This window comes from Anser anser (assembly GCF_964211835.1).
Source record: "Anser anser genome assembly, chromosome: 2".
Lineage (NCBI taxonomy): Eukaryota > Metazoa > Chordata > Aves > Anseriformes > Anatidae > Anser > Anser anser.
Genome location: NC_139721.1, coordinates 55,670,507 through 55,697,174, shown reverse-complemented (window position 1 = coordinate 55,697,174; position 26,668 = coordinate 55,670,507). Strand labels below are relative to the sequence as shown.

The 26,668-nt window shown below is 40.0% G+C and overlaps 1 protein-coding gene across 2 annotated transcripts; it reads left to right on the top strand.

Annotated features, from left to right (window-relative positions):
• Window positions 1-75: 75 nt before the first annotated feature.
• Window positions 76-25,673, top strand: AFG3L2 (AFG3 like matrix AAA peptidase subunit 2). Of its 2 annotated transcripts, none has more exons than XM_083826670.1 (17): window positions 76-299; window positions 4,160-4,259; window positions 4,733-4,801; window positions 5,790-5,905; window positions 6,815-6,967; window positions 9,302-9,376; window positions 10,919-11,040; window positions 13,372-13,645; window positions 14,219-14,356; window positions 17,674-17,827; window positions 18,465-18,572; window positions 18,719-18,844; window positions 19,877-19,987; window positions 20,547-20,662; window positions 21,596-21,796; window positions 23,352-23,546; window positions 24,666-25,673. In XM_083826670.1, exons 1-17 carry the CDS (start codon window positions 186-188, stop codon window positions 24,906-24,908), a joined length of 2,415 nt encoding a protein of 804 aa, XP_083682796.1. In that variant the 5' UTR covers window positions 76-185; the 3' UTR covers window positions 24,909-25,673. The 2 variants fall into 2 exon arrangements, with proteins under 2 accessions (XP_083682796.1, XP_083682795.1); XM_083826669.1 differs by having other exon boundaries at window positions 10,916-11,040.
• The last annotated feature ends 995 nt before the right edge of the window (window positions 25,674-26,668 follow it).

Here is a 26,668-nt window from a genome sequence, read left to right as displayed (position 1 = left end):
GAGCGGGGCCCCGCCCCCTGACGGCGGCGGCAGCGGGAGGGGGCAGGCAAGTTGGCGGCGTGCTGACGTCACGCGCCGCGCGGGGGGGGGCGGGGCGACGCGGCGGCCGTGGCGGCGGCGGTGGGGCCGGGGGGCGGTTGGCGGCCGTTAGTGGCCGTTAGTGGCCGTTAGGGCCGCTGGGCGCCATGGCGCACCGCTACCTGCTGCTGGCCCGGGGCGGCTGCTGCCGCCGGGGGCTGCCCGGGGCCCGGCTGCTGTGCGGGAGGGGCCTGCTGGCCGCCAGGCCCGGCCTGGCGCAGGTGAGGGGGGAGGCGCGGGGCCGGGCGGCCGCTCCCCGGCCGCTGGGGAGGCGCCGGGGGGCTGGGGGGGGGGGGGGGCTGGGTTCTGAGGGGGCTTTAGGGGTTGGGTTTGGGGGAGGAGGGAAGGGGGTGGGTGGTGCTGCGGGGCTGGGCCTGGGCAGCGTGGAGCGGTGGGGGGTGGCTGGGGGGCGGCTCCCGGGGGGGTTGCGGGATCCTGGCAGTTCTTGGGGGGCGTGGCTCCTGTCAGCCCCAGCTCCTGTGGGGAGCGGCCCCTGTCAGCCCCACGACAGGCCGGGGATACCCCTGGGGAAAGGGCGTCGCTCAGTTCCTGGGCCTCTCGCTGGCACCCCAGGCAAGTCCTGGGGTGTGTAGCGGGGAGCTGCTGCACCTCCGTACTTACAGAGGTATCGCCAGGGATTTACGGAATGGTGAGAGGAATATGCGTAAGGATGTCAGTAACTTTTCCAAAGTATCGCTATTTTTTTTCTTCGTTTTTAATGCTGAAATTACGATGGTCAACTCAGACCGAACGTTAAGACAATAATTAAACAGTCAGCAGCGCTGCTAAGATGTCAGAAAGCTGATTCTGATCTCTGTCAATAAAATATCGTGGATGTTGTTATTTGGAATGGATCAAAGGGACTGTGGAGAGAACCATATTCACCCTGACATCCCCATGGTTCTATAAGTAGCAAAACAAGTTTGTTTGTTTCAGGAAAGGTTTAAAAAAAAAAGAAGTAATGTCTTTTAGCTAAACAAAGTAAGTAACTCACCTGAAATTAGTTTTTTTACCAGCTTTCTTTTCCTTCCACAACATACTTTTATGTAGTATTTTGGTGACTCTTAGGTAGTAGGGGTAACTCTGGGCTTAATTTTGTGTTCCACTTAAGAATTTTGAGTTGGGGCGTGTTTATGGATGAAGCGGTAAACTCGCAACTCTTCTGAGTTAGTGGATTCTTGATTTTTTTTTTTGCTTACATAACTGAAGGAGGATTTTCTGTTCTTGCTTAGTGTATCCCTGATTTGAAAAAGAAACAACACGTGGATTATGGTTGTAGTGTTTGTGTGAAGTCAGTAGTTCTGTTTATTTAAGATTATTTTTTCGTTGAACATTGGAATTATGGAGAAGGCCTTTCTTTGGTGCTAGAGGTCGTGTGTTTGTTAAACGCGGGAGTAGCAACATTTTTATCTCACTTCTGGGGTGTTCTAGCTGTAGAACCGATTTTGGTGTACCTCAAACTTGCTTATCTTGAATTTCTATTTAAAACAAAGTCTTAATTTTTAGGAAGGTGTCACAAAGTTTGCCTGAAAGAAAAATAAAAGAAAAAACTACCAGGGTGTTTGCATGTGCTGTCTCTTGCACTCTCTCTGCTTTGACAGCTCTTTCATCTCCGACTGCGAGAAGCTCGCAGAGTCTCCTGGTACGCACCCCAGAGAGCCACGGTGCTCCTTCAGCATCCAGCCCAGGCATGTGCTGTGTGCTTGCCCTGCGCTTTGGCACCGGGTGTGCTCCTAGCAGCTGAGGCTGCTGTGGCACTGCCGGTGACAGCCAGCCCGGGGACAGGTCCTAGATCAGGGTCAACACGGTAGGTTTTCTTGTTGACAGTCTACCCAGTCAAAGAAATAACCCCACGCGTGTAGCGTGGTTCTACCAACCTTTGCGTTCCTGGAATGTTGCAGCGAAAGGAAACAGCGTTTTGCAGGGGGTAGACTCCGGTGAGTCAGCAGGCAGGATGAAAGTGTGCCACCCAGCCTCGGTCAGGTGATTTGCTGGATGTGCCGTGAAACTGGTTGCTTCCTTTTCTCACAAAATCAGCTTTAAAACGCTCATGTCTGCATATAAACTTAACAGGCGACTATACGCTTATTGTTCATAGAACTTAGGATCTGTAGGGACCATCCAGTAAGAAATCGGTTGTATTAATCAGGTCTGCCCCAAAGCTCTGTCTGCTACTTTGCCTGCCTCCATCTCCCTCTCTCACTTGAAACCTGATTAAACTGTAACTTAATTCTGTAGTAAACCTGTGCTGGTCTAGCTGAGCCAGGCAGTTGGATCTGGCTTACTCAAACTTTTCTTTTAAACATGAGCAGTTACTTTCCTGTTTCTTTAGAAATAAAAAGTAATATTCAGAAACCTTCAGTTAACATAATCTGAGTTGCTGAATAAATAAATCTCAAATTTTTGTTGTTGTAGGAGCCCAGTGATGTAGAAAGAAGCCAATATTAGCAGACATGGCTTTGAGTTTCATCTGTCGCTGCGTTTGCTACCTGTTTGTATTTGAACTAAAGATGGATTGGTCTGTGGCAAACTCTGTTTTCATTTGTTTTCCCTCACAGATTCATCCCACTTGTCCTAAAGTTTCTTCCAGGAAGAAGCACGCGTGCTTTTGCTCCTGTTGGAGGTCCTGGCATGTTGGCCCTGGTGGCTGTTCTGTAGATTAGTGGTTCTCCGGGTTATCTGCACTGCACATGTTTTACGTGATCAGTAAAATACCCTTTTGTATTTCCAGTGTCAGCCTTTGCTTAAAGACACGCCGTGGCTGTGTCAAGCGGCTGAAGAATTCCCCTGACCTCAAGTCTATAGCAAAATAAACAAGGACGTTTTGGCATTCCTCGAGGTTCCAGCAGGTGGAACTAGATGACTGCTCACAATAACTCCGTGCTGGTTCCTCAGTTAGTGGGGTATGGAAGGGGCAGCTCCCAGGCAGAAGGCTTCAGGAGAATTGGAATTTAATTTACAATGTGCCAGTATCCCTAGGGGTAGTCTTAGCATATAAACTAGTATCCTACCAGCTCAAAGGTCTTGTCTGTAACCACTAAAATATAACAAAATAGTTACGGGGATACTAACATTGAGCTTTCCTTCATTGAGCTGTTCTGTCTCTGTTGTATGTGGGTTTTACTATTTCTCAGATAAATAGCTTCTGATCAAAAATAACAGGAGACTGAGCGTTCCTTTGGGGCAAAAGGAAATGGAGGCAGTAATAAAGTCAGTTTCATTAGAAAACATCAGAGGATTTAGTCTCTGGGGAAGTCTTGATATGAGTTTTTTTTTTTTTAGAAGTGATGGGAAAGCTTAGGAAGGGGATAAAGTGTGTGTTTGTTTTTGGAATCTGAAGTATGTCCTAGAAGAAGAGAAGTTTGAACTCTGTAATAACATTAGGTTTCACTGTTTTAAAGCAGTTGGTAACAATACCTAAAGTTTCCTTAAGAATTAGTCATTTACTTATTTTTTCTTCATTGCACTTAAATGGCAAATATCTTTTTTTTTTTTTATTTTTTTAACGGATCTCCACCTACACAGGGGTTTAAGTCCTCTTTCTGAGATGTCACTCCTTCCATGCCTTGGTGTCTTAGCTAGACACGAGCACTGACTGATGTATCCTTTTGGATTCAAACAGGTCTTTCATATTCAGCAGTTGCATTTTCAACTGTCTGGAAAAAGTTGCAGTTCTTTCATGAAAAATAATCCATTACAGTGTAGGTTGTGCTTGCACAGTCACAGTTAACATTGCGCTTAAGTGGCATTCAGCTGGTCTTATGAAATATTTCCTGTAGCATCAGTGTACAGGTGTTTGATGTTTGTACCTTGTGGTATTTCCTGCTTGATTTTCCTCCTTTATTAAAGAGCATTATGGTTCTCCGTGAGACGAATCTCTGCTTTTAGCAAATAGAACAAAACTGTCTGCATTCTAGAGATTACCGATTTGATTGCTTTTTCCCTATCTCGTTGTTCTCTTACCCTCTGGTCTGCAGCAGCTCTTACCAAAACTCTACAACAGACCTTATAATATCTGTTAGAGAACTTGAGGACTTCATTGAACTTTCTTGTTGCTTTATATTTGTTTCTCATCTTTCAGTTCCGTGAAGAAGTTACCACTGGTGTTACCACTGACAGAAGTACGGTCTTGGCGAGTGTAATTGCTGCTTGCAGAAGGCTCTTCTCTCAGCCTCCCAAAGGTGCGTATGACTTTGATCGCTGACATGAAGCAGGCAGCCTGTCTTGCTGAGGACTGCACGTGGTTGTGTACCATTTAGGTTTGTTGTCTGTGGGGCAGTAAGTTCTCTTATTAACCAGCCATTAGTCTTAAGATGGGGCATTGATTTTCTGGCATTTTTAGGGGATATTAAAGAGTGACTGCAGTTTGTTCAACTTAATATGAAGCCATGCAGTTTTCTGTTGAACTATGTTTGTCTGTCTGGTTTAAAGGACAACTTTAGGTTATTAAATACATCTGATTTTTTTTTATATCGGTAGTAGATTTGTTTATGGGAACCTGGGAGAGCTCTTCAACAAAAAGACAAGAATAAGTTCATACTTTGTAGTTGTGCTGCTTCCTTCTTTTTTGTAGTATACGTTCAGCTTGTGACTACTGAGGTGTAATGATAGGTGTAAACTAAAAATTACTTGCTTTCTAACTCTCTCTTGATAGGATTTGAAAAATATTTTCCCACCGGGAAGAAAGCTAATGGAACTAAAGGCGCAGCTGGAGAAACAAAAGGTACAAAAAGCTGCTTGATTTCAGCTCTTTTATTCATTTATTTATTTATTAGGATGTGTATTCATTAGATTTTAGCATAACCTTGGGTTTGGTATTTTTTTGTTCGTTTTTCAGGGAAGATATTTCTGTACCAGATCAGTTTAAAAGTACAAAATGTTTTTATAATGTTATTTTGCTTTTGTATTTCTTCTGGGATAATACTTATTCTTACCTCTCATTCTTTTGTTTAAGTGCTTGTCCTTAACTTTTTGTTTTACTGTCTCCTATCAGCTGGCATAGTCATGCATTCAGATATTCTCTGTAGTTCTCAGCTTTTCCTAGAGCAACATGAAGTACAGTCTTTGCTGTCCGGAATAACCAGAATTGTCATTCTGGGTGGGGATCCAGAACCAAAACTTTAGTAAGGACGAGCCGTGTAGCCTGGTGCTTGAAAGAGGAATTAGTAGTGTCAGTCTGATACCGTGCTGTGCTCGTTTCTAAAATATGAAACAGGACTCCAACCTGTGATGTCCTTAAAGCCCGAACTTCAAGAGGAGCATGTTATGACCAGAGGGGCAGGGTGAATTCTGGGAGGAGGTGTTGCTCGCAGTGTGTGGGGTTTTTGTTTGTTTTTTAAGAATATATATATTTTTAAGAATAGTCTTCAGTGTCTTGGATTAGTGCCGTAGAAATATATTTCATGTAGTCTCCCTAACATGCTTTTTTATGTACTTCGGGTGTTTTTCTAGTTACTGGTGTCCAAGTGTCATCAGTTACACAATTAACAGACCCATCTACTGTATGATACAGATATGTCTGCCAACTAGTGGACTATATGTTTGTTTCTCTATGAAAAATGTACTTCCGTGTTGTCTAATTAACGAAGCATTATAAATTAGTTCATTCTGCAGAACTCTTTAAAATTAAAACTAATAAGAAAGTGAAAAGCCACGGTGTGAGATTGGTATAAGATATAAAGATGTGCTTTTTGTCTTCTGTTTTCTGTTAGAAGCAAAGCAAGCTAGTGCCCGACAGCCTAGTGGGACTAGTAGTGGAGGAGGTGGCACTGGTGGAAAAAAAGGCGGCAAGAAAGAAGACACTAACTGGTGGACCAGATTACAAAAGGTCTGGACTTTAAAATATCATCCTTTTTGGTACTATCTTAGAATAACCTGGTGTGCTTCTTAGACTTTTTTTCTGATTGCATAAGTTCTTCTTAAGCTTCCAGTGACTACTGTTTTGTTATAACTGGCTCTAGGTGGCTCCCCCACTCAGTGCCTTTCATAACTAATTGTTTTGGATGAACCTACAGAGGCATCCAACTCTTCTTTGACAGTTCGTGAACGTTAATGGAATGCTAAGGTACCTGAATATCATTGTTAGCAGCCAGTATTTTTGTAGGGGAGCCTCAGGCCTTTAAAGGTTTCGTATTTTGTCTCAAAAGGTCAATTTGAAAAATTCTGCTGACCACGCAATGCTTGGCAAAGAAGCTAAATAAGTTTCCTGTCGGCCCTTGTGACATTAATGGAATATTTATATGAGTTTAATTTTGTAATTTGTGTTAACTGTTTTTAGCTGTAGCACAAAGATTATAGCGTCTAGCAGCACAAGAATATTTATCTGAATTTACTTGGTATGCAGGCTTTTTTCATCCCTTCTGTTTTTTTCTCTTAGTTTCTTCCGTTATTTTTGTATGGCTTGCATGTAGTCCTAGAGTACAGGGAAAATTGTGTTAAAATGGAGGGGGAAGAGGTCAGATAATGGATGACAATTTTTTTTTTCTAAAGAGTAGTTTATAGATGAAAACTTGTTACTTTTTGTATAGCATTTAATGTTTTTTTCTACTAACTTTGTCATTTCTCAGTTGTATCTGAAGCTACTGCAGTGTGTTCGTACAACAAAATATAGTTTTGCTTGGCGTTCTCTGTGGCAACCTTGAGGACAGGAGAAGAAGTCAGAAATAGATACTGGAACTTGTCTGTTATGAACTTACTGTATTACAGACTCTAAAACACTTTCTTTTTTCCCCCCTAGGGTGACATTCCTTGGGATGTCAGGGAGTTTCGTATGTACGTAGTGGGAAGTTCTTTCTTCTGGACAATGGTTGTATATTACTTCTTCTTCAGGGTTCCTGGGAGAGAAATCACCTGGAAAGACTTTGTCAATAGCTACCTTTCTAAAGGAGTGGTGAGTAGTCAGGGGAATCAAAATGACAAATCAGCACGCTGCTTCCCCACTTAGGCTTGTATCTGTTTGGCTGCAGAGTGAGAACTAGCTCAGGAACAGCTTTTGAGGGAGAGAGGATTTAATTATCATCATAATCATTTCCTTGTCTGATGATCTGAATGGTTGTATGAAGGCTTGTGTCGGTTCAAGGGAGGAGAGGGAATGAGCAGCTTGGGATAGAGCAGCTTTGTTGGATAGCTCATCTTCACACTGGCCTAAGGAGGCAGTGTAGCCACAGTCTCTCAGGGGATGGTTTTATAGTACATCTGAGTTGATTTAATGGTTTAAGCAGGCATGCCAGCTGCTCTCGGAAGAAACTTACTCCCATCCTTAAATGCTTCCATTAGCCCATCCCTGGGCTGGGGAGGTGGAATTCTGCTCGTTTCATTCCTTAACTTAAGTCAGTTCACCAGGGAATTTGAGGAGCAGTGGTGCTAACAGAAAGGTGGGGGTGGGAAATTGAAGAATCCCTTCTAGGGGCAGCCCCGAAGTTCAGGAATTTGAATGCCTTGTACAGGCCTTTTCCGTGTCAGGAGCCACTAGTGCTTGGCTCTGTTAATTCCACGTTTGTAGCTTCTGCTGCAGGTTAGGAAAACACAGGCTCGCTTCCTCCTCTAGGTTCCAGACGTAGGATTTCACGTTAACAGCATGCTTCCTACCCCTTTGTTGTTTTCATAAACTGCTAAGCAGGTTGTTTCCTATCTTTTTTTTATTTTTTTGTCTTAGAGAGCAGCTCTGCATTGCGTACTACGCTTCTACCCTTCTGCCCAGACTGTATCTCATAGTTGTGTTCTTACTTGGCAACTGTGTGCGCGCCTTGTGGAACAAAACCTCACAGATTTTACTCGTAAAGCAGCTAAGGCACTCACTCAGTAAATATTAGTTTAGCTGTAACAGTGAACGAAGCCTGAACCCTTGTTGCAGAAAAGCATTATGAAAGGGGGTTGTTGCATAAAACAAAGTCTCTTGGGCCTTTGTAAGATGTAGTCTGGGTATTCCAATAAGCTAAATATGTAGCCATCAAAAGCTGTGGGCTGCCATGGTGGTGGCCAGTTAATTGGGAGAAGACATCAGCAATACTCGGGTGACGTGGTTTTTCAAAACAAAGGTGTTCAGGTAGTCCTGCATGAAGTCAGGCTAGATACAGAGTGGCTTCTTAGCTTGTGTTTTGCATCAGTTCTGCCACAAATGGCCGCATATAGTGAGTTCAGGGAAGCCTTGCTAACCTGCATACAGCTCAGGCTCTACTTGTAGAACCATTGTTAGTTTTAAAAACTTGAAAAATGCTGAAAGCTGTTATTTTAAGGAAAGGAGCAAAAGAAATGGAAGGAAACAGTTCTGTTTCATTTTCACTAGCAATGGTAAGCTTTAACTGACTTCTGAAGAGATCCTGTCAAATGTAAGAAGCTTGTCATTTGAGAACTTTTCCATCCAAAAAAGAAAGCTTAATGTTTTTATATGTGAACCTGCAACTTGATTTTAGTTTATGTTGTGTCTGTTACCTTAACCAAATTCTTTTAACTAATGGACCTTAAGTTGTTTAATATGGTAGTACGGGAAGCCTGATATATTAGGAGAAATAATTGTAGAGCAGATGTAAATTTTCCCTCATTCTGTTCAGTTTTTGTTTTTGCAAGCTCCAACGAGTTTGGCAGCACATGGTCTACTGTTTCTGGTGTTTGACCATTGAAATAGTTAAATATTGTTTAACTACTGTACTGCACCTCTGATTTGAGCCAAGGTGTGTGGCTTTTTGTGCTCTTTTCTCAAAAGAAGTATGAGGTCATAATTTCCATCTAATTTACTAATCATATATTAGCTTCCTTATGTTGGAATTAATGAAATTCAGTTGAATTGTCACTGAAAGAAGGTAAGTGAAAATGAACCTGGTGAACAGCATTCCTAGTGTGTAAGTTTGGGTTGGAAGGGAGGTTTTGCTATTTCTTGTTGTGCTTAGGATTGAGTCTAGTTTGAGATTTTTAAAACAGAGCTGTTTATAAGCTACCAAGCAAAAGTGTATGAGAGTGTTTGAAACAATTCAGTATAATTCGAAACTTAGAATTTATTGTGAGATGTTTTTTTTCTTAACAATAAACTTACCTTATAAAGAAAAAAACTTGATGCTTTGCAGAATGCAAACTGCAGATTGTGGAACCATCCTGATCTATAATGTGAATTTTATTCTTAGTGGAAAATAGAAGAACATACCTGGCGTATGTAGCTCTGTTAGCTGGGACGGAAGTGTAGTGATCGTACGCTCAAGGACATAACGTGTTTTCTCCTTTCACCCTGCAGGTGGACAGACTTGAAGTGGTGAACAAGCGCTTTGTTAGAGTGATCTTTGTTTCAGGAAAGTCTCCTCATGAATGGGTAAACGCTTAATAACATCTCATGTATATGTATTAAAACAGCAAGGTGATCTTTTTAGATAAAGCTTGATGCAGAAAACTTAAGAACATTGATGTTCTTTTAATGGAAACATTGTTTGCCTTATTGCTACATTATCACACAGTGTGTGTTTGTCGCTTTACTGTATTGATTACGTTTTGCCACAAATATCTTAAAACTATGCCAAGTAGTTCCTATCCAGCACCATGCTCTTAACACAAATATGCAAACAGGAAGAGTGAGAAATTGTTGAAAGCTTTGTATTTCTAACCACTGTTTTCCATCTGCTCAGGGAAGTCCCAGCCTTAAGCATACATTCCTTTGGATCTTTTCTGTCCCAAAAAAGACAGAAGCTTTTAGCCAGTTACTTGATAAACAAGCAGACTTCTAACTTTGTTGCCGTTTGATACTATAGTCTTTAAAATTAAGCTAAGGGCTCTTATTCTCAAGCAGAGTACTTATTCCATGTTTCCTGGTAACACGATAAGGTAATACAGACTGATGGAGATGGAAGTTCTCCAAAGAGGAATACTCGGAGGCAGAGACCTATTGAAAAAAATAATAATAAAGCTCATATACATAAATATGGAAACTTTTATTTTGGGCGCATTCTCTGCCAACTGTTCAATATACAGGTGGATGTAATTTCTTTCTTACTGTATTTCATGGTTTAGAGAAGCTTTATCCAGTTACCTCTTCCTGGGTGGTGGGTTGGTTGGTTGGTTTAGTTTTGGAGTTTTTGACTTTCTGAAATAAGGTCTGCAAGTCCCTCCAGGGTAGAGTGAAATCTGCAGCAATTACTTCATCCGTGGGTTTCAGTGTGACTTATTTATACACCTACTCTTTAGCCCACATACCATAAGTTGCCTTAGTTTCTCAATCAGATAATGCTTAGGATTACTTTTTTTTCCTCCAATGTTCGAGTAAGTAGGGGCAAGTCAGGCAGGTCATGGTGCAAAAGGGGAGATTGTCTTGAAACTGTCTGGGTCTCAACACTGTTTGAAAGTAGTCTGGAGTCTTTTTCAGGTATATGTTATAAGCTCATGCTGTCTTTTGTGAAGACATACAACTTGAAAGTTAATATAGACTCCAAAAATAGAGAATTGCCTTTCTCAACCAGGAAGGCTGAGACCTGGAGAGGTAGTTAGGTTGTACCACTGTGTTTGCTGTTCTGACTGTATAGCTCCCTTCTACTTCATCTGTTTATCAATTATCTTCTAAATATCTCTCCCTCCCTTTGTTCATGGAGGAAATGCCAGGATTTCAGTCTACTTAAAGTGCACAAAAAAACTGTTGGGTGTATGGTTTCTATAGAAGCAATGACAGATTCGGGCTGGTAAGCTTTAGATTTATTAGATGCATCGTGCATCAGTTGCATGCTTTACAAGGCGACTTAAAATGATATTTTTGATCTGAATATGTTCAGAGGTTTGCTCATGTGTTTTAGAAGAAGTTGGCTTGTGATGAAGCTGAGGTAAGATAGGGCATTTTGTGGTGATCTCTGCTTTTTCTTTTTTGTAGCAGTACGTCTGGTTTAATATCGGTAGCGTGGACACTTTTGAACGGAATCTGGAAACTGTGCAGCAGGACCTGGGAATAGAAGTGGAGAATAGATTACCTGTAGTCTACTCAACAGAGAGCGATGGGTAAGAAACTGTGGGGTTTTTTTAGTTGTTTATTTTTTTAAAGTATCATGGTATCTTGATAAGAAATTGTTATCTTTACAGTGGAAAAGTGGAGTTGGAAGACATGCCCTTTATGCTACACTGGGTGGCAGTATTATCAGAACAATAATCTTGGTTTTGTTTCTGAATGTCCAATGTAAGAGGACCTGTTCTCAGTACTTTATCTATGTAGAAACCTTAGTCCGTAAATATTTCTGTTCACAATTAATCCTTCTTTCACATGACTTGGACAAGAGCAGGAGTCAGCAAAGCACAGCAGTAAGGCTCCATAGATCGTGCTCATGTAGATTTTTGAGTGGACAAAATATGGCATAGAACTACAGTATACTGACTAAGTTAGAAGATGGACCACTTTCTGCCTGCAAATTCAACAGAAGCCAAATTCTCTGGCCTTGCAAAAAGGCAAGATATTGGTGATTAAGGAAATCACATTATTGTGCTTGTTAGCAGGAACTTGAAGATGTATCATGCTTTTAATCACCAAAGTTGCATAAGCAAAATAGTGCTAACATCTGATTTATGGCATTGTCGCTACCCTGGTAGGGAATAACTGCTCCAATATTAGATTTGTGTTCTTTGTGTTGGTCTTCTGTTCGTGAGGTTTATTGACTCGGGCTTTAGCAGAGACTAGGAGTCTCTGATGTGGTTTTCTGAATGGCTTAGAAGCCTTGTCTTTAATCCCAAGAACTATTTTCCTTTTCATCTGAGTCAACATGTTAAAAACAAATCCTGCTCATGTCTATGGAATAGGTCTGTCCCATCAGAAAATTCAGCTTTGGATGTAGTAGCTCATCTGGACCTGCTCCAGGGCACCCTGCTCTGGGTGGCCCTGCCTGAGCAGGGGGTTGGAGGAAGTGACCTCCAGAGGTCCCTGCCAGCCTCAGCCATTCTGAGAGTACTGGCGATAAATGGTTGTTTGCTGACTGTGTTTTCATTCTTGATATAGTGGTGGTTTTTTTTTTTTTTTTTTTTAGGGGGGAGAGGGGAAAGTTTGGTTTATTTCTGCAACGTGTTTTACAAAACTGCTACATGTTTGTGGCAACAGGAAAAATAGTACCCTTAACTCTGGACTGTTCTGGGACTTCACAGAGGATTTCTGTTCCCTGTTTTGCTACAAGCTGTCCGCCTTACTTCTCTGTTCCTGTCTAGTGGGGCATGCTCTTAAGTGCGCTCATAAACCTGTTAAGCTCTTGCTTAAAGAAATCTGGAAAAAAGAGTGGCCAGGACAGCACTGTGCTTGTGTGAAGAGGCTGCACATCAGCCTGAGGCTTCTCAGAGCAGACTGGAAAAAGCATGTCAGTTCTGTGTCGTCTTTATCCTCACACAAATTGCTCACTGAATCCCTTTTTCTGGTCATGATCTCTCTCTCTGTCCCTCTACTCCTCAGAGTCTGTGCTTCAGAGAATACAGTTGCCTGCCACTTTTTGCTTTTGCCCCAGCAATGCCACAGGAAACAGGAGAGAGCAGCAGATGTGTAACAGATTCGGAATCTTCTAAATACCATAGGGCGATGAAAAGCCCAGCTTTTCCTTTTCATCCCAGGAGTCTGGGATATCAGTAGAGCTTGGAATTCTTCTGATAACCCGTGGTAGTGCTTCAATTCAGTATTTTATTGTTGCTGAGAGTTGACAGAATGTCTTGTGAGCTGTTCTTACCAGAGGAGAAAAAGAGAGAGACCTAGGGGAATGGGAGTGGGTTATATATTTGAGAGAAACTTCTGCTTGAAGGGGTAGCGTATACTGATTATATGTTACCCAATACAACTTATACAAATGGTTATTTTGTCAAAATTCTAGTCCTGTGAATTTACCTTTAAAGGGCATGGAAAATGAACTACTTCTGTTTACTGGGTAACGCAGTTTTCCTCTGTAAACTTATCACTGTCACTTGATGTTGTGCTTGGTTTAAAAACAGACAACAAAACAAAACCCCAAACTGTCACTTGTTAAACACTGAGAGTAGGGATGTGTTTCCCTCTAAGACTATTATTTTTCATTTTCCCATGGGCATGGGCTAATGAGGATGGGCAATGAAAAATTAATTCCAGTTCTTTTAATTACAAGAGTTGTATTTTTTGGCTAGTTTAATTTCTGTAGTTCAGAATCTTCTTTGTTCTCACATTTTTGTTTATCCCCCAATGTGAATAACTTGTAATGTTTACAAGATTTTTGCAAGCTCTTAGAGTATTGGTGCTGAATTTGTTCAGGAGTGCTTATCGTGGAACCGGTGATGTCCAGTAATGGATTTTTATAATATATTTGGTTTTCTGCTTTGTTTTGTTTTTCTTCTTAGATCATTTCTCCTGAGTTTGCTGCCTACGATCCTTATTATCGGGTCTTTACTGTACACATTAAGAAGAGGTCCTGCAGGCCTAGGTCGAGCAGGGCGCGGAATGGGTGGACTTTTCAGCGTGGGTGAAACCACAGCCAAAGTCCTTAAGGATGAAATAGATGTTAAATTCAAAGATGTAGCTGGCTGTGAGGAGGCCAAATTAGAGATAATGGAGTTCGTTAACTTTCTGAAAAATCCCAAGCAATATGAGGATCTGGGAGCAAAAATTCCAAAGGTAACGGAGTGATGACTGAACAGATGATGACTTGATTCTTTTGGTAGTCCTCGGTATTTTGAATTGGACTAGGAATGTTTAAGTAGGCAGTGCTTTCCAGCATCTGTCTTCTCACAATTAGAAAAAAGTAAATAGGCAGTAAGGGCCAACAGCTTAACTATAGTGCCAGAAGATTTCTCATAGAATACTTTATCCATTTGTATGAGTCAGAAATGGTACATAGCATGCGTGTGTACCATCGCTGCATGTGATGGCTATAGAATTGCCTGTCATTTTTTGGCTGCGCTGTAGTGGCAGCCCAACTGGTGACAGGCCATTCTTTTAAAATGGTAGATGAAGAAATCACTGGTGCCATAATTCTAAGACAACATAGCAGTGTTGTATCTATTTTTTTTCCTTTTGCTGGTTTTAATGACAGATTAAGCTTCAGTTTGTTTCCTTGTGCATTTTTAACTGTGGTAGAAGAAAAATCAGTGGATTCAACATCATAACATGTAGAAGATCTTTATGTAAGACATTTCATAGAGTTACATTGTTTCCTTCTTGAGGAAAATATATCTGTTTCTCTTGCAGGGGGCAATTCTGACCGGACCTCCAGGTACTGGGAAAACACTTCTAGCTAAAGCTACAGCTGGAGAAGCTAATGTACCTTTTATCACAGTCAACGGCTCCGAGTTCTTAGAGATGTTTGTTGGTGTTGGTCCAGCTCGAGTAAGTCTTTGGCCTTGCTGTTTATTTGTGTTGGTTGTTGAAAGGATGCTGTCAAATTTGGTAGGCTGCTTAATTATAGCTTCAAGCTATAATTAAACATTCATAGCTTTAAGTTACTTCATCTATGCAGATTACCATGTCAGTGATGCCAGATGCTTGCTTAAACACAAGGATCTTAGATGCGCCTTTCATAAAAGGAGCTAACCCAGTTCAATATCTGGTTGTAGGCCATCTGCACCCCAGGGTTTACCTCTTTGCAGAAATTAGAAACAAAAAAAACCATGCAAACAGAGCAGAACTCTCTTCAAGCTCTGCTCCGAACTGAACATACCAGCTGGGTCAGAAATAGGTAGTTTATTTGGCCACTGCTATGGGAATATCTCCTCCCGCTCTTAAATCATTCATATTTCTCTGAAGAACTTTCTTTTCTTTGTAGGGTCAAACTCTTAAATATAGTTGTCTGGGACACACAAATGAGCTTCTGGTTGAAATAGGAGTCCAAGGATCATGGAGCTAATCATTTAATTTCTGGAGATCAGGTGATTTGAATAACCGAATGCATCAGAAGTGTAAGACAGACAGATACTCTTTTGCCATAATACATTTTTAATGAGCTATTTCAAGTGGAAGGTGTTAACTCTGTTCCAGTTATTTTTTTATTTTTTTTACTACTACACTTCAGACATTCAGTTTTATATCTATTTGTGTCTAGGAAGAAGGGACACTTATATCTGCCTGTTTAAAAAATATTCTGTAAACAATTTACTGAAAATATTTTGTGAGGCTGATAACACCACAAAGTAAGTTTCCTCATAATGTCCAAAATTACACCTCATTTCCAACAGCTCTTACCGTCACTAAACTCCAACCATCTGGTCTTAAGCCTCAGAAAGTATATTTTCAAGCTGATGTTCTTTTGGAGAAGTTGAGTTAAAATTAGTTTGCTAGAATTTCTGAGAATAGATGTAAAGAAACTTACCCATTTTTCACTTCTGTTTAAAAACTAATTCCTCTAGCATGAAATGGAAATGCTCTAGGATCTTGATTTGAATTTGAAATTTATAGGGAGTGGCTTTTACCAGATATATGCAGTGTTTGTCCTGTGAAAATTCACTGGAAAACTCATTCTAAGTACTGTAAAGCCTTGGAAAAACTACAGTTTTCATGTGGCTGGACTTAGAGGCTAGCAGTTGAACTTTTCCAAGATTTGTTCCTGTTTGTCAGAGCTGTGTGTGCAAATACTTCTTGCTAGCCTAGGTCTCTTCTGGTGACCTTTTCAGGGACTTCTTCCAGTAATACAGGTGGGAAAAGATAATTGAAGGCAGGTAATTGTGGGTCTTCTGTAAAGAGAAAAGGGAAGGGTGGTGGGGACACACCAGTAGGTACAGAGCTTGAAACTGAAAGAACAGGAGCTGTTTATAAAGGTTCAATATAGGAACTACGCTGGGGGAGAGGCTCCAATGAGGATGCAGAGAGAAACTGAAAACGTGTAAGGAAATTGTCAAAAGGAGCTGCTATGGTGGGGACAGGGTATAGACAGAGGGCAGGGAAGTACATGCAGAAACTGATAACGGTGTAAAAAACACGTATGGTGACTGAAAGAAAGTGACTGTTTGAAAGGTGGGAGTTGAAAAAATCATGCTCTGTAGAAGGGACTTCACTGAGAAGCGGTAACAAAAGAAACAGATGTATTTTCTCTGGGAGAGTGTCAGATATCCTGAAATACTAATGGTGATCAAAATGCAGTGTCATCAACTGTCCACACATACCTGAAGGACCCAGAAGCAGTAACTTAATGTCTTTCTACTAATTTATGCAGGTGATTATCACCTCTTACTGCCAAGTGACATCTGTTGACATAACAGTTGCTGCTTCAGCGATGAATCAAAGTTTCAATACAGTTGACAATCTCAGGTGTCTGTAGAACTGAACGTCAGGGAGTGTTTTGGTTTCATTTTCTATCAATTTGGTAAATAAGACAGTTGTGAATAATGGTAAATCGATTGTAAATTAGGTTATGCTATAATTAAAAATGTTTATATAGCCTTAGTTTCTTTGTTTGTTTGTTTGTTTTTAGTTCTGTTACTTCTGAGAAAGAGTTTGCCTGGATCTCTCAGACCAAAAGATAGGAGTTCACTTTGAGCATCTGACACTGTCCTTGTCTATCACAATTCTCCATGCTTCTGTTCATTGTACTTTTTTTTTCAAAACTCTGGTTACAAATCAGAATGACTTTCCATGGTACAGCATCCTGTCCAAAATTTGTATCATTTCACATCTACTGTACTCGGTGTTTCTTCAGAGAAGTCGTCTGTAACGTACCAAGCTCTGAGCTGCATATAATTCTCACTCAGGTCAAAGTTCTTCCATAATTTTTCATTTCCTGTTTGTGCCAGTTAGATCCCTCAGTTGTAGGTCTTGTTGACTTGCTGAACTGGTTTTAATGAAGTCCTTCTGATACATTTGCGGATGGAATATCGTGATGTTGCATCTTAAAGCCAATCACATTTGTGGTATAACTATTACAGTAGGGTTTGATAGGCAATATCTTATCTGGAAAAAAAATCGGGCTTTCAGGTTTTAGATTTACTCATGACTTAGCCATTTTTTTCAGACTTCTGGAAGAAGTTAATTTAACTTCAGAGTAAATGTTTGGAGGTGAATTCAGTTTTCCTAGCCCATGTAATGGAGAGACAGGATGGCTAAGAGTCAGTATTGATAACAACATATTGTTAGAGTATAATGGCAAGTGCTTGTAAATAAGCCTTAATTTCACTGTGGGAGCTACATCACTCTGTTGTATCTGCAGGAAAACTTAAAATGTTTAATTGGATATAAAGAACATCTGTGTTGTAGCGTGCTTATTTTCATTTCATTTCTCCATGTAGTATTTTTCATTAAAGAAGAACTTAAGAGTAATCTTGCTTTAAATCTTAGAAGTTTGTAGGCCTTTAGTGTTGATGTAATCAACTCTAATAATTACATCTTCTAGAGCAGATGTAATAATTACATCTAGAGAAGATGTAATTATTCAGGGAAAATGGTTATTTCTTAAGGCTTTTAATTAATTTATATTCTTGATTTATGGACTGAGAAAGGATTTGTCAATCAGTGGGCTTCCACATTAATGATTCTTACTGAGTGACAGCCGTGGTATAACTTCCTATTGCACTGAGAGCTGGCTGGGGGATTTGGAAAACTTATCAACAGCCACAGTCAGCAATAGTGATATTGTTACTGATGTACATGCCCCTGCTCCAGTCCCGTCGGTGACCAATTGCTAACTTAGCTGATGTTTGTTCTGTTCTCCTATTAAGGTCCGAGACTTATTTGCTCTTGCTCGTAAGAATGCCCCGTGCATTCTCTTCATTGATGAAATAGATGCAGTAGGAAGGAAGAGAGGACGGGGAAACTTTGGAGGACAAAGCGAACAAGAGAACACGCTCAATCAGCTTCTAGTAGAAATGGATGGTAAGTGCAGAGTTTCTAATATTACATTATAGCAGCAAGGATCTAATCGAAGGTCCTTATAGGCTTAAGTACCGACTGCATTGATCGTTACATTAACATTTGTATTTTGAGATGCAAGGCCTAAGTGTGCAGGTGACAGCAGAGGGAGAAACAGAGAAATGAAAGAACTGATACGCTTTTCAGACCTGTTAACCAGCAGTTGGGTTCAGTTTAAATACAAATTGTGTTTGTATTAGGAGGCAAACGTTTCCTAAAATGAATAATGCTTGCTTCCTAGAACGAGTAGTGGTAAATTATTTTGTTGCAGCCTGATATTTGCTAAAATTTGTTCAGAAAAAAGACACATACCCCCCCCAGATACCACCCATGCTTGTTCTGCAGTTTACTCAGCACTTATTTTATCTTCAAATGGAACAATAGATTAGCCTTTCGTATAGTACTTCACAAAGCAAAGCCCAAGGCCAGTTTTGCTTGTTATGAAAAGCTGGGCGATGCTGTAAGAAGAGGAAGTATTTGCAGATTTAAGATCATTTCTTTGAACTGTTCGTTCTTCTGTGGCTCTGTAAATTTGTCAGTTTTTCTATTTTTTTATTCTTGGAAGTTCTTTACACAAATTTTCATTGTATTTCTTCAACAGGATTTAATACAACCACAAATGTAGTAATTTTGGCAGGTACCAACAGGCCGGATATTTTAGACCCTGCTCTAATGAGGCCTGGACGCTTTGACAGGCAGATCTACATTGGTAAGTGTATTTGCATCAATGTATGCTTCTGCTTGGGTAACGTACTGCCAAAATCACTGTAGCTATTTACATATGGATATGTATGTTCCTTGCACACATTCAAATATATGTGAAAAGTAAAAATGTTTATTTCTTTAATGTTAAAGGCCCCCCCGATATAAAAGGAAGAGCATCTATTTTCAAAGTTCACCTTAGACCTCTGAAATTAGACACTGTCTTAAATAAAGATAACTTAGCAAGAAAACTCGCATCGCTGACGCCTGGCTTTTCTGGTAAGCAATTCTTAATTCCACTTTTCTCTGCATTTACTATATAAGCATATGCTATTTATTTTTGTTTCATACTATTTTTGTTTTTCTTACATTTGATCTTATCTGGCTGGTTCTCTTATTTTCCTTTTGTTTGCTGGTACAGTGTGAAATACTCTTTGCCTGTTTGATCAGCTCAGAGACTTATGAGAGTTTTAAGTTTGTCTCCCTCAGTCAGGGTGACATGAAATGGCAGTTTCTTCTCTCTTCAGCAAAAAACATCCCAGAAATTTCTCACTGCTAACACTGGTATGCATGTTTTTCCTTTTAACATGTTTCTTTTATTTTTTTGAACGTTGCTTACAGAAGGGTTTGGTTTTTTGGAGTTTGAGTGCACGTTCTCTGGGGAAATTTCAGTTTCTGGATGTAGAATCTTCTCACTGAAAAATGTACTGTAACCTTGTGTTGAATTAGGAATGGGTGTGCAAAGCTTTCATTCTTGGCTTGTGGTTTAAAATATTTAATAACTGCAGTGACTGATAGTTGAATTTTTCACTCTTTTTGTGGTCTATAATAAAACTTTGTTTTCCTGGCATCTGATTGTCAACATCTCTGGCAACCGCACCAGTGTGGTTTTTCACTTGTTTTGAAACCAAGCTATCTCAACAGTATTGCTGTAAATAATGTTAATAAGAAGTGTGATGGCTTGAAGCCAGTGGTGTCCCTAGAAGGAATCCTCTCACATCAAGATCTGAGCTATACTGGATCCGTGATGTAGGAAAATTATTCTTCTAAATAATCAAACAAGTACCTCACCAGTCATAAGATCCATTCACTAACTCTACCTAAGAAAAATGCTAAAGCAGAGAGCCATGGTGAATGTATTTAAGTCCATGTCAAAAAATCATCATATACGTAATGAATTATTTCAGTGTGCATTACCTTTAGTTTTAAGCTGTATGAGAATCTGTAAAAATCTAATCCTAGACAAGATTATGCTACAATGAGAGAAAAGTTTTGAAAATGATCAGTAATTCATGCCTTCTCTGTCTTTAGGTGCTGATATTGCTAATGTTTGTAACGAAGCTGCTTTAATTGCTGCAAGGCATCTCTCAGATGCTATAAACCAAAAGCATTTTGAGCAAGCAATTGAAAGAGTTATTGGAGGTAGGTGTGAATTTCATCAGTCATTTATCAAAAAATGTTCTGTTTCAAATTCAAAGCCACGCTTTGAATTTTCTGTTCTTAAGGACTGCATTTTTTTCCCCTAAAAACACATGGGATTTAGCAAGTAAGTTGCTGGTCTATTTTGGTGACTTCTGAAATGAAGAAGGGGCAGAGATACAAATTTCATCAGGACACTTTCTAATTTTTTCCAAATTCTTTCCAGGAAAAATAGCTGTTTGGATTTACCAATGCTTTTAACTGCTTCTAGCCTTAATAGTCTAGAAGATTATTTGATTTTTAAAGAGCAAATGTTTTGTTTGAACATTTGAATATTCTTAAGAATGTATGCTTTAAAAGTAGAAAATCTAATCAAGGACGAGGTTACTATAAAACCTGAAAGATAAAAATCTCTAGAAGCTGCAAGTTTTCTTTTGTGTTTAACTTTTCCAATAGATTGGGTACATGGCATCTAAGTATTGCTCACTGCATTTCTAAGTAAATAAGGGATTCAGTAGAGAAAAGTATGTCTGAAACTATTAATCAAATTTATTTTGTAAAGGTTTGGAAAAGAAAACACAAGTACTGCAACCAGAGGAGAAAAAGACTGTAGCATATCATGAGGCAGGGCATGCAGTTGCAGGATGGTTTTTGGAACATGCTGACCCACTCCTAAAGGTAAAGGAAGTTAATATGAACTAGTAATTTAAAAGTAGCATGGACAGCGTCTCTTTTTCCTGTTTGTTTGTTTTCCCTAATGTTGGAAGGTTATTAAAATATGTAATCTTGCAAAAGACATTGAAAGTGTGTCAATGTTAGCATTTGTTTTGGTTCACTTGTAGCTTTCTTAACTGTTTTCTGACTGGTAGGGTGTTACAGGGTTTGTAGTATGAACAGCTCTTGAAAAGTGAAAGGGACACGATCTTCCCATGAGACTGCCTGATTTGATAGCTGCTTTTTCTCTAGGGCTTTTAGTACAGGTCAGATGTTTAAATTAATCTTACAAGATTATGCAGGTGTATGCCTCTTGAGGAATACAACTACAAAAATTATCGTCCAGAAGCTGGTTTAAGTTTGGATGCACAGCTTGACAAGTTGAAGATAAAGAAAAGGCAGCCAGACGTGCTGTGACATTCATAGTTTTGCTTGGCTGTGTTCTTAATGTGGTCTGGCTTTCAAGCTTAAAATTTGTCAAGTACAATTTTCTGTTGGGAGGAAGGGCTCTAGCGAACATGGAAACTACCTGCTCAGAACACTACTGTGACGCAGAAATGGGATGTCTGCTATGGAAATACTTACAGACCAATGTGTAACTAAAAGATTTTAATTACCAGATTTAAAAATGCCATGCAATCTTTGGAAAAGAGATTACAGTGGTCTTACCTTTCTTTTCCAGATATTCTAGTAGTTGTTATCGCAGTTTAGATCTAGCCAGGGCTTTTAAGGATAAATCACAATGAGGGCAAAAATGTAAACGGAAATAATGTCTGAATTAAACTTCAAGGGTGAGTATGGTATAGGTTGTGGTATTAAATAATTAAGTCAAACCAACAAATACTTTGTTTTTTTTAACACTATTCAGTTCTACCATTCAGTTAATTTTGATTGCAGGTATCTATTATCCCACGTGGTAAAGGACTGGGTTATGCTCAGTATTTACCAAAAGAACAGTATCTTTATACCAAAGAGCAGCTACTTGACAGAATGTGCATGACTCTGGGAGGACGTGTATCTGAGCAAATCTTCTTTGGAAGAATTACAACTGGTGCCCAAGATGACTTGAAGAAGGTGACACAGAGTGCGTATGCTCAGGTATGTGCTTACGTAATACTCCTCCTCCTTACGGTTTTCTATTTCTACTGTTCAACATTAATGTTTTTAAAGGATGTGATTTAATCAGGCATGTCCCTTGAAACCTGACTCAATAAAAGATTGTATGACTAAATGTTATGCTGTTGTATAGAGATGCTGATGATTCCAGAGTCTTAAGGTAGTCTTACAGCAAGAGTCTATGCAGTGGGCTTTGAACACTATCATGCATCCACCTGCAGGAACAGGCATGCTGCGGTTGTGTTCAAATACATGTGGAAAACGTATGCTTTAAAAATCAAGTTTAGGCACAGGTTTGATCCTCTGCTGCTGCTTCTAGAATTGCCCTGTTTGAAGACACAGTTCAGGTTTGCATGTGTAACTAAATCCAGAAAACCTTGTATTTAAGCACTGTTTGCTGTCAATGAAGACACTAGTTGGTACCATATTAACTAGTATAGGTAAGCAATTTGAAATCTTATCAATGTAGTGACTCATCTAATTGTAGCTGTGTACTGCTTAGATGCTTATTCCATTTCCTGCATCAACATAAAAGCTGCCATTTTATAAGATGCTTATGAGGTGAGCAAGAGAAATACGTTGGAGTACTTTTCCCTCACATGTCATGTTCCCCCTGCTGTCCACCTCCAGCCATACCCCCTTGCTGGTCTCTGGCAAACTTCTTGTTTTCCCAGATCTGAAAGTTAAATGTGTAGGGAAATCCTTGGTAATGCTAATCTGTATCTGTCCTCCAGTGCCTCTTGGTCAATTTTAAATAGAAAATGTTCAGTATGTATAAATTGCTTTTCATATTAAGCAGACGTTGTCTCCAGAGAGATCTAGGGACTTAAAGTTTTGAACGTATCTTTAGGAAGCAGGTTAAGATGCTTCTTTCTAGTGCCGAGAGTTTTTTCACTTCTGAATAGTGTTTGTCACACCGATTTTCATCTTGCAAGGCTGAGCAGAAGAGTGCTGCTTTAGTAACCCTCAGATTGATAGTGGTGATGGAGCGAAGCTGTAAATAGTAGTGTGAATGTGTATTTCTGCCTCTGCTGGAGTAAAATGCAAAATTAAACATCTATATTTGGCAGCCAGAGGAGCTGATACTCATTAATGAGTAAAGCAAGATGAGATTCTTATCCCTTTTGTAGGGGGTGGTTGGAGTAAAATACAGCATATGATGGAACAATACCTTTGAGACCCTATACTTTGATCCTTAACTTGAATTTCTGGTAAAGAGTTTTACAGCTTAAGGAAGGTTGGAAGGTTGAAATGTTTTTCTCTAATCTGTTGGTATTTAAACAGCAAAGCATTATGTACATCACGAGAGCAACCACCTCCAAATGGTGGTATTTGGATGCTTGAGTTTTAATCATTAAAAAGGAGTAAGTGAAGGTTAACTAAAGAACTTAAGCTTAGGTAGGCTGGAGTATTCAGACGAGGGTTGGCTTTAGAGGAAAAGATTGGGTCATAGTAAAACGACTTCCTTGCTTCAGTTCTGTCTACCAGATTTATATCAACGTACCCTAAAGTCTCACCATCTCCCCTCTGTTTTCAGATTGTCCAGTTTGGTATGAATGAAAAAGTCGGGCAGATTTCCTTTGATCTCCCCCGTCAAGGAGACATGGTATTAGAGAAACCTTACAGTGAGGCAACTGCCAGATTGATAGATGAAGAAGTTCGGTCGCTTATTAACATCGCATATGAGCGGACGTTAACCCTTCTGACTGAGAAGAAAGCAGAAGTAGAGAAGGTAAGCGTTACAGTATTTTCAGCCACCAGCTGGTTAGGTGGAATCTGAATTGAACTGAATAGATTAAAAATAATGTGTGTCTGTAAGAAAGTTTCCTTGAAAATTATTCAGTATAATCTTTAGTGTGCCACGAGATTTAAGTAAATAAAAATCTTTGTGTTGGAACACCTCAAGGTTCTAATGAATGTTTTGTTTTAACATTCCTTCACCAAAATACTCATTTGCAAAGTTGGAGAGAAGAGCCTAGCTACTAAAGTAGATGTCAGTAAATGTACTAGACCAGTATGAAGGGAGAAAACAAACCAAAAGCAACCACTACCACCCCCCAAAAAAATCACAGCCCTGAACACTAAACACCAAGACTCCAAATGATTAGACTGAAAGGAGCTCTCTAAGCAGGGAGGAAATAATATTTCCTTTATCTGAATTACTTCTGAACTTCAGATAAAAAAAAAATTCTACCATCTTCCTTTCATGCCTGCTGGCTACTTATTATGGTCTGCTTCACTGCAGTTGAGACAAACCTTGTGTACATCCTCTTCTGCCACACCTGAAATCCTGATGCAGCAGGATAATTTCCCAGGACAGGCACCACTAAGTTTGGATTCAGAGGATGGTGGTGGAGTAGGTCACTATCCTGAAAGAGGTCACTGAGTATTGTTTCCACTGAACAGTATACTCACAGGCCCAAGCAGGTTACGAACTAACGTTATACACACTGATCTTTTATGGTGCTCTGTAGCTTATAACCTAACAGCAGCCTTGTCAAACCATCAGGTCTGACTGGGAGAGCACACTTGTTTGGATCTATCAGTTAATGTATCGCATCAGGAACCTTGTGGCAGCAGCCAAGGACTTATTCTGAAGTAACAGTAACTGCAACAGTGGCCTGTTGCAGGGCGTTTTGCCAGATCTTTTAAGTAGGATTCTTTTTTAATGGAATTTTTGCTACCTGAATGCTCAGAGGAGAAAAACCGTGTGTTAAGTGAACTGTGAGCAACCTGTTCCTTAATTCAGCACAGATTCATTTTGATAAATCTTGTCCCAAACTGCCTTAAGCTCTCTCCAAGGAAGAGAGCAAACTGATGTATTGTGTGACATAACTTACTGCTCTTTCAGGTTGCCCTACGACTACTGGAGAAGGAAGTGCTCGATAAAAGTGATATGCTAGACCTGCTTGGCCCGAGACCGTTTGCAGAAAAGTCCACTTACGAAGAATTTGTCGAAGGTACAGGAAGCTTGGATGAGGATACTTCACTGCCAGAAGGCCTTAAAGACTGGAACAAAGATCGAGAAAAAGAGAAGGAGGAGACAACAGATGAACAGGTCGCTAGGCAGATCAGCGGAGGGATCCCCTTTTAACTGCAACGTGTGCGGTGATGCTGACTTGCACTCTGGAAGAGAAATAAACTCACCTCGTTTGTACTCCCAAAACAAACAAATATTTATTCAACCAAACTGTATTAGGGATGGCTGGGAGGGTGATGCCTCGTGATGAGACGAGGATATTCTGCTCCCGGCTTACATATGTGATATCATCAGTTCACTGGTAAAAGGTGATCATCCTTCATTTGTCAGCTGAAGAAACATGCATTGGATTTGAGCTGCAGTGGAATGCCAGAACTGAACCTCTCAAACACAGAAACAGTTCAGATTCATGCACAAACTTTGTGGCACTGGTCTCTCTTTTTTCAGATGTATGTACGCTTATTTAAAAAAAAAAAACGTTTTTGATTATTGATCTAAAATAGACCTGTATGTGACTCGTTTCCAAAGCAGAATCATACAAAATGCATTGTTGAATACTTGGCCAACAGTCTGATCTTAGAAAGTGCTAGCTTTGCAGAAATAACAGCTTTTTCATCTGACCCCTTTTTCTCCCCGCCCGTCATTTTGATTTTAAAAAGAATTTGTTTACAGAGAACTGCCATGTAAGTTGACAGTGAAACTGAACACCCGCTTAAATATCTTAAAACGTACTCATGGTTCAGTGTCCTTAAGTCTGAAACTTAGTTTGGCTCCTGCAGTTTTATTGGTCAGGTTTTTTTACAGAGTTCTGTAAGATATTGAACATATGAATGTGTTGTGTAAATACAGTTTGAGACAATAAAATCAGTACTTTTCTGAGCAAAGTTTCTTTTTTTTTTTCTTTTGATGATTTCTTGGTACAGAATTCAGCTTAACACAAAGCGTCTTGAGCATAAAACTATTATTTGTGAAAACAATTTTGCTGTCCTTAATTTACCAAAACCAGCAGCCAACCCAAAGATACTAAATCAGATTGAGTGTCATTGGTTTGTTTAACCAAAGCGTAATAATTTTCTCTGCCTAGTTCAGTGCAGTTGTCCGAGCACAGTAATTGCCTTTGGCTTACCTGCTGCGTGCCGAGGCTGTGCTAGTTAGAGAGCTCAGCTGTTGAGAAGTTAACTGGCAGGCTCCCTGTCCTAGAGAAAAGAGGGGGAGCCTGGTTTAGGGAATGGGTGTGGGCTGTGTTCTGTTTCCCTTTTTTATAAGGGAAGGAGAAGAAACAAAACCTCTGCTGGATAACAAATTATTCAAGGCTTAATCTGCCCTCTCAGTTATAAGGGAATAATTAGGGATTGATTCCATCTGCACGTTGCAACATGCTGGAAAGCGGTAGGGTGGTAAGGGGGGGGGAAGCGCCTGTGAAAGGTCAGACACAAGCTCTTTGCTTGAGTTATTTGAAGTAAATTGTTTATGGAAATCATTCTTTCGGGATTATTTTACTTTCTCATGATGAAGCTGTTGCCATCAGTGATGTTGCCTGCTTTGCAGTGAAGGGGAACAAGGGGCGCAAGGTAAGGAGTAATTCAGGGTGTACTTACTGGGCCTTTTTTAGTTGTTAAACAATGTTTCTGTGTGCTACTTCTGATTTTCCTGTTGCAGAATGCACAATAAATAAGCAAACAAACTGAATAAAACTAAAAAAAATAAACTTCAGTTCTTTTCTTACAGGAATCGAAGTTTAGAGTGACTGACTTACTGCCATAGTAAACTATTTTATGTCACAAAAGTGACTCAGGATGCCCATGACCAAGGAAATGAGACCCAGGGGTAGATTGACAAAGCTTTTTTAAAATTGAGTCATGAGACCCCCTGCT